This window comes from Juglans regia, chromosome 13 (genome assembly GCF_001411555.2).
Source record: "Juglans regia cultivar Chandler chromosome 13, Walnut 2.0, whole genome shotgun sequence".
In the NCBI taxonomy this organism is placed as follows: domain Eukaryota; kingdom Viridiplantae; phylum Streptophyta; class Magnoliopsida; order Fagales; family Juglandaceae; genus Juglans; species Juglans regia.
In genome coordinates this window covers 17,799,231-17,806,988 of record NC_049913.1, presented here as the reverse complement: position 1 = coordinate 17,806,988, position 7,758 = coordinate 17,799,231, and the positions used below count along the sequence as shown (strand labels likewise).

The following is a 7,758-nucleotide window of genomic DNA, read 5'->3' as shown; positions in this document are numbered from 1 at the left end:
GGGACCGACTTCAACTGAGGAACAGTGATCTAACCCTATTCCATGCCTCTTTGAAGCCCCAGCTCGGCAGCTCCCAAGTCATTAACACCCACTTCCCCACCTGTCCTAAAACCCTAACACCAACTTCCCCGTCTTATGTCATTACGTTTTCGTCCGAAGAGTCCAATTGGCTGTAAAGTAAAACTGAAAAGTCTGGTTAAGGATGCAGCACGACGAGGTGATATGGCAGGTAATCAGGCACAACCACTGCAGTTTCATGGCCAAGTAAGTCTTTCTTATGCTCAAATAATATATCATCTTCTATAATGATATGCCAATGTTCTTCCTTCGCTTTTGTTTATTGTGGCTGTTAATATCGCTGTGGGTTTTCAATTTTGTTCGGTTTGTGGTCTTGTAGAATTGCCACTGGGAATTTCTGTAGAAATCCCTATAACGTGACCGGGATTTGTAACCGGAGCTCCTGCCCTCTCGCCAATAGTCGCTATGCCACCATTCGCGACCATGACGGTAATTTTCACTCTTTTTTTCTTACCCTTCTACTTTTTCAATGGATTGGACCTGCCAGTTCCCCCCCTCCTTTTTCTTGTGATCTTCACAGGTATGCATTCTAATCATTGAAATGTTGCTCACTATGGTCTATGAGAATAATCAGGTAGAGAAAGGAACTGACTTATTGAGTCTTATATTTGTTATGGGCCTTGGAAAAGCAGAAATATCCACCCACTTGGACAAAATACATTTGTTTGGGTTGGTAGGGTTCAGCCTTGTAGCTTCTTTGCGTAAGCTGAGGACATTGGAAAAATATGCTACAATATGGAATTTTAGTTAATTTTAGTGGATGTTAGGCTTTTTACCTTTGTTGTTCATATGCGGCTGTCATTAACTTGATGCTTTACGTCAAATAACGTGTTTGTATATTAATCAATGACAACGAGTGTTGTTTTTTTTATATTGCTGTCTTGGTCTGCTGCAGGAGTCTTCTATCTTTATATGAAAACTATAGAAAGAGCTCACATGCCAAACAAATTGTGGGAGAGACTGAAATTGCCCAGAAATTATGAGAAGGCACTTGAGATAATAGACAAACATATGGTATTGGAAATTAGATTGTTTTTGAAAATTTTCTATTATTTGATGTGATTTTGATATAGGTTAATTTACCCTACCTTTTCAACTTGACAGATGTATTGGCCTAAGTTCCTTGTACACAAAACAAAGCAGCGGTTGACCAAGATGACTCAAATGCGGATACGCATGAGGAAACTTGCTTTGAAAACAAGGTTTATTTCTTCTCATGCTTGCAATCTTTTTCATTTTGCTGCAAGAAATGCTTACTCATGTTACAATAACGTTTTGTAAGGTACAAAGTTGTCTTTTATGGCCTACTTGTTTAGTTCTCAACTTATTGGAGTTATACAGTTATGATAACAATGACTTACTGATCTAATGTCTAAATCTTTGCTAATCTAATGAAGCCAACTTCTTTCTTCTAATCAACTAGTTTCATAGACAAATCAGGATTGGAATAGATCTAAATTTGTGCCTGTAGTTAGGAGGTGAGAAAGTCTATCACTGATATTTATGAGTGAGAAAGTCTATCACTGATATGAGTGAACTAGTTTCATTGAGTGAGAAAGTCTTTCTTCTAATCAACTAGTTTCATTGAAGTGAGGGCTGGATTTTATGAGTGAGAAAGTCTATCACTGATATTTATTGTTTACAAAAAGAAAAACAGGGCAATGGAATAAAAAGTTAATTGCTTTGTAAGTCTTGTGCTAAGAATTGGCAACCCTTGGACTAGGTGTTCTGATACTGAAAGGGGTCTAGTTGTAATATTTCTTTGTCAAATAGTGTCATTCCTTATTAACGGGTTTTGTAATATTGCAAATTGCTTCTGTTGCTAAACAGGGAGAAAATTATGACAACACCGAGGAAGGAAAAGAAAAGAGAGGCTAGAAGAGAGGAAAAGGCCGAAAGGGCAGCAGCATTGGATAAGGTTATATATGAGCTCTTGCTACTGGTGTACATTGACTGTATATGTCTTTACAGCTCTCATTTAGACTCTAGTTTTTCTGCAGAGCATTGAAAAAGAACTATTAGAACGCCTTCAGCAAGGAGTTTATGGTGACATATATAACTATCCTGTTAAGGAATACAACAAAGTTCTTGATATAGAAGAGGGGCAGGCTGCTAGCGAAGATAAAGACGAGATGGTATATTTGTAAAATCCTTTTTTGTTGAGCTTCTTAATTATCATTTTGAATATTAACGATTTACTATTGTGGTCACTGAAGATGTTACTCCTAGATAATTAAGTGCCCTTTCATTTTTTTCTTGGAATGGCAGGAACCAGAGATAGAATATGTTGAGGGTTATGATGAACTTGAAGAGGAAGATGATATAGAAGATTTTGATGGTCTTGCAATTTCCCAGTCTCATGCGGATTATGATAAGGGTAAAGCTGTCACTAGATACTACTTATCAAAAAGTAGAAGCTGTCACTAGATACTTTGTATAGATACTTTGTATGGACTAGATCTCCTTAAAAATTGCTTATAAGTTTACATTGTTCTTGTCTTGGCTGCACATATAGTTCATATGCTCCCTACTATCCACTTTTATAAGGTAAACATATGTTTTTGGTTGTCCTAAAAAGGAAAGCAATACATTTGAATTGGAAAAGACATATTAGGAAGATTGCTATATTGTTATTGATATTAATAATCATGCCATTTCAATCAAGCATTTAAATTAGACTAGATGGAGTAATTACTTGTGCTAAGTAGGCCGTCCTATTTTAGTGTTACAATTAAAGTTTAAGGGGACGTTTGGACACAGATGCGACATGAAATTCTCAAACTTCCTCGTAATTTCCTTCCCAAACATCACTTAAACACAAAATACTTTTCAATTTCAAATCTTTAATTTTTTTATCTAATCATTATCCAAACACAAAAACCAATAAAACTTTTACAAACTTCAAAACAAAACACAAAACACAAAAATCAATTCAATTTTTTCAAGTAATCCATGGCATGACTAGCGACAAGGCTCCAGGCCCTAACGGTTTTACCATGGGCTTCTTCCAAGCTTGTTGGGAAGTGATTAAGGGAGACTTGATGTGGGTCTTTCAAGATTTTCATACTAATGCCAGCTTTGAAAAAAGCCTTAATGCTACTTTCCAGGCACTCATCCCCAAAAAGATGGGATCTATGGATGTTAGAGACTACTGCCCCATTAGCCTTGTTAATGGGATTTACAAGATCCTCTCAAAAGTGTGAGTGAATTGATTGAGGACGATGATGGAAAAGGTAATCTCGAAGCTGCAAAACACTTTTGCCAAAGGTAGACAAATGCTAGATTCAATTTTAATTGCAAATGAGGTTTTGGATGGACGACTTAAATCTAGAGAACCCGAGTTACTTTGCAAATTAGACTTGAAGAAAGCCCATGATTACGTCAACTGGAAGTTCTTATTTATTTACTTTTACGATGTGGTTTTGGGAAAAAATGACAGAAATGGGTAGAGTTTTGCATCTCTAAAGTTCGATTCTCTATCTTGGTGAATGGCTCTCCGGTGGGTTTCTTTGACTCATCCCGTGATTTGAGACAGGGAGACCTGCTCTCTCCTTTTATATTTTTATTCGTCATGGAAGCTCTTAGTAAGATGATTGTGGGTCTTGTGGAAGGTGGCTTTATCATTGGTTTTTAGGCAAGGAATGGAGATTATGGTTTCATGGATATTTCTCACTTGCTTTTTGCTGACGACACCCTTATCTTCTGTGGAGCAAATATCGGGCATATCCAATCTTTGAGTGCTCTACTTCTTATCTTTGAAGCTGGCTCGGGTTTGAGAATTAATCTCTCAAAGTCTGTATTGTTGCCAATGGGGGATGTTCTTGACGCAGAGACTTTAGCCTCTATATTGGGATGTAAGGTCTCATCTTTACCCCTGAAATATCTTGGCTTACCATTGGGTGCTTCCTTTAAATCAGAAAGGATTTGGACCAACGTGGTTGAAAAGGTGGAGAGCAGATTGGCTTCTTGGAAGAAGTTATACTTGTCTAAATGTGGTAGACTTAATTTGATTAAAAACACTTTTTAATTTATCCACATATTTTTTGTCCTTACTCCCACTCCCCATAAACATTGCCAACCGTATAGAGAAGCTATAACGGGACCTCTTATGGAGCCGATTGAGGGAAGAGTTCAAATTTCATTTGGTTAATTGGTCACTTGTATGTACCCCAATTTCTGAGGGTGGCTTGGAGATTCGTAACTCGACGAAATTCTACCAAACCTTGTTGGGTAAATGGTTGTGGAGGTACCAAAACGAAATGGGGGCTCTATGGAAGTCTGTTATAGATTCACAGTTTGGGGAGGCTTGGGGAGGATGATGTTCGAATAAGGTACGTGGCATATATGGGGTGGGATTGTGGAAATACATTAGGAGACACTTGGAGTTCTTCTGAAGACATGAACACATTGTGGTGGGTGGCGACTCTCGTGTCAGATTTTGGTATGACAAATGGTGGAGTGAATGTAGCCTACAAGACACCTTCCCTGCCATTTTTGAGATCGCACAAGAAAAGGATGCAATGGTAGTCGATCTCTTGGTCTTTTCTAGTGACTCCCCTTAATGGAATGTAGAATTCATTAGGGAAGCCCATGATTGGAAGATGGAGATTATCACAAAGTTCTATAAGGCATTGTATTCTATAAGCATGAAAAGAGGTACCACAAATAAGATGAGTTGGAGTCCCTCCAAGAAAGGTAAATTCACGGTCAAATCATTTTACCAAGTTCTAACGAGCCCTAGAATGACTATATTCCCTTGGAAGAGCATCAGGCGAAAGCTCTTTCAAAAGCAGTTTTTTTTCGTATGGACAACATCTCTGGACAAGATCCTCACCATACATAACTTAAGGAAATGTCAAGTAATGGTGTTGAACTGGTTTTGTATGTGTAAGAAATGGTGAATCAGTCAGTAGATCATTTGTTTTTATACTGCTAGGTGGCTAGGACCATGTGGGATGCTTTTTTCGCGAGAACTGGATTGTTATGGGTCATGCCTCTTAGACTGGTGGATTTCCTTGCAAGTTGGAGAGGCCTTCGAGGCAACTCACAAGTGGTAGCGATTTGGAAAATGGTTCCTATAAGCAATGTGTTGGTGCATTTGGTGGGAGATAAATGATAGAAGTTTCGAAGATCGTGAGAGAACAATGGATGAGCTTAAAGTTTTCTTTTTTAAAACTTTATTCTTATGGGCGGAGGCTATTTTTGTAATGGGCTAAATGTCCATGATCTTCTTTTTTCGATTGTAAACTCTAATTAGGTTTTTTTTCATGTATACACTCTGTGTACTTGGGCTTAGCCTAGTTCTATGAATAAAATATCTTGATTACCTATAAAACAAAATATTATTAAAAATTTATATTCAAACAATTTTTTCACTTTATAATATTTTTAGTCAACTTTTTTCTCTCAGTTTCCAAAACCCAATAAAATATCTTAACTCAAACGATTTCACTACCATTCACAGAATTATGAAATACTACAAGTGTCCAAATGAGCCCTAAGTTATGGGGCTTTGTGTTATTTGTTGTATATAATAATGGGAGAAACTCCTAGAGGTTGACTCAAGTGGGTAAGGGCCTTGGTTTTGAGGGTATGCATGCTCCCCTTAGATCCAAGGTTTGAACCCTTGGGCGCAAACAATTTCTAGGGGTCACATCTCATGGTGAAAAGTAGATGAGTTACCTGGGGTGATGCAGGCACATTGTATGAGTTTGGGATTTAACTAGGTAAAAGACATGTTTTGTGTGTATGGTCTCCGAGGTTCTTTGTCACAAAAAAGTTAAATAATGGGATAAAACTGCTCGAGAGAATTCTTAGTGTGATTGTGTAACATTGGAAAAAAGCATGTGTCAGATAATTCTCAGGTGTGCGCCTGCATATAGTAATGGAAGAAAAGTGTGTGAGAGGATTCGTTGGTGTCTGTTTGTCTGTCTCAAATGAGTAAAAAAAGTTTAATGATGCAGTTGAAATGGATGGAGATGATGAAAAGGTTGAACCAGTTGCTGGCAAGAGAGTGAGGAAGAAAGCAGCCTCAAGTTTAAGAAACTTTGAGAAAGATGAACCTGGTGCAAAATTGAAGAAGAGAGCGAGGGTGCTTGTTGAGGTAATGGCCAATGAAATTTGGTGTTTTTACATTGGGCTACATTTTCAAATATATATGCCATGTCTTTCATTCAAATTTGAAACTGTTTGTATACGAATAATTCTCTATCAGTATAGATGTACAGCCTCTTGTTGTTTAACTAATGCAAATATAGTGTCATCTTTAATTGGTTTGGTATGGATGGCTAAATTTCACTGTAAACTTATAGCATGCACCATCACTTAAAACTATGGTGATTGTGCTGGCACTTACAGTCGTATATGCAACTGATTTTTATAAGAATGCTAGCATACATGTTGCTCTGGTAAACAGGTTCTCCTATAGTTGGAGTCAGCTAGATGATTTCTTTGCTGTATTTTGTTGCTCTGAACATCCAAAACTACATAGTTGGGTCCCCACCCAGCAGTCTACCATTCCTCAAACTTGTGCAATCCTCATAGAGGCACTTAGGTTCCTTTTCTATTTCTTGCTTTAGTTGATGCTCTCTTTTTTTTATAAGTAAAAACTTTACTTGATGCTCTACCTGATCAAAAGTGGATGTGGTCCTCTTTTGTATCTTGGCATTGCCCCCTTGGCTTAATAAACTTTCTGATCAAAAGGAAAAAAAAAAAAAAAAAGGAAGGAAAATTGGGGTGGGGATGGACAATAAGATCAAAGATTGGATGCAGTGGAGGAAGATTATGGTATCCTATTGCATTTTCTTCATAATTATCTGAACTGTCGAATTTTTCCCCCATTTTTAGACGATGCTCATTTGAGAAGAATCTCTCTCTCTCTCTCTCTCAAATATATGCTTTTTGTTTCTCAGAAACTGGGACACGTTAAATACAAATAATTAGTAGTTGAATACTCCGTATTTCTGTTTGTAGCTATACCATCAGGATCCTAAATATTTCAACTGTGTTTCTGTTTGTTAGGTAGAGCACGAAGATGCTGATGAAAGTCAAAAGGCTGCCCACTGAGTGTTTAAAGCATATTGCTTCACTTGTTATGCTTGTAAACCGGCAAATGGCAGAGATACCCTTGTTCGCTTGTAGAGTATGTTTAAAACCTCACTGGGAAAAGAGGGAAAGTTACTATAGCGGATAAAATTTTGATAGCTATCTCTGGATCACGGTTGAAATTTTTTATTTATTAGATAGATAATAGTTTCTCATGATTTCTTTTCTCTCATTTTTGGGAGAAGGGGCTGTACTAGAGGGAATTTCATGGCCTTTTCTAGTCTCTACGGCCTCAAGACTCAATTATTCTGTTTACTGCTGCTCAGAAATGACATGAGTTCTCGCACGAGGTTATGTGAAGGCTGGCTCCATTCTTTCTGATAATTCCTGAATGAAAGATTAAAAATGCAAACTTGCAGATGAGCCTTAAAATGAGCGAGTGGCACGTCTGCAGAGTGCTGATTACGGTACCGTGTGATAAACGGGGTGTCATTTGTTCAAACAAATAAAGTAAATAAATAAGATGTAGTCCAATTTGAAGGCAAGACTATTCGAGGACAGTCCAGAATAGTCTACGAAGCACTCACGCTCTAAGTAATCTGCACTTAAATCTAATCCTCCCTTTACCTATACTTC

The 7,758-nt window shown here is 37.6% G+C and overlaps 1 protein-coding gene across 1 annotated transcript; it reads left to right on the top strand.

Annotated features, from left to right (window-relative positions):
* On the top strand, nucleotides 1–7,482 carry LOC109014487 (protein MAK16 homolog). Its single transcript, XM_018996979.2, has 9 exons — nucleotides 1–264; nucleotides 398–507; nucleotides 974–1,092; nucleotides 1,183–1,280; nucleotides 1,909–1,996; nucleotides 2,079–2,213; nucleotides 2,347–2,455; nucleotides 6,042–6,181; nucleotides 7,099–7,482. Exons 1-9 carry the CDS (start codon nucleotides 203–205, stop codon nucleotides 7,141–7,143), a joined length of 906 nt encoding a protein of 301 aa, XP_018852524.1. The 5' UTR covers nucleotides 1–202; the 3' UTR covers nucleotides 7,144–7,482.
* The last annotated feature ends 276 nt before the right edge of the window (nucleotides 7,483–7,758 follow it).

What these genes read in the sequence shown, in the direction of transcription:
- LOC109014487 (XM_018996979.2), top strand. Translation starts at nt 203, where the DNA reads ATGCAGCACGACGAGGTGATATGGCAGGTAATCAGGCACAACCACTGC. An exon ending in CACTGCAGTTTCATGGCCAA is followed by an intron (nt 265 to 397) that starts GTAAGTCTTTCT and finishes GTGGTCTTGTAG; the next exon opens with AATTGCCACTGGGAATTTCT. An exon ending in TCATGCGGATTATGATAAGG is followed by an intron (nt 2,456 to 6,041) that starts GTAAAGCTGTCA and finishes TTAATGATGCAG; the next exon opens with TTGAAATGGATGGAGATGAT.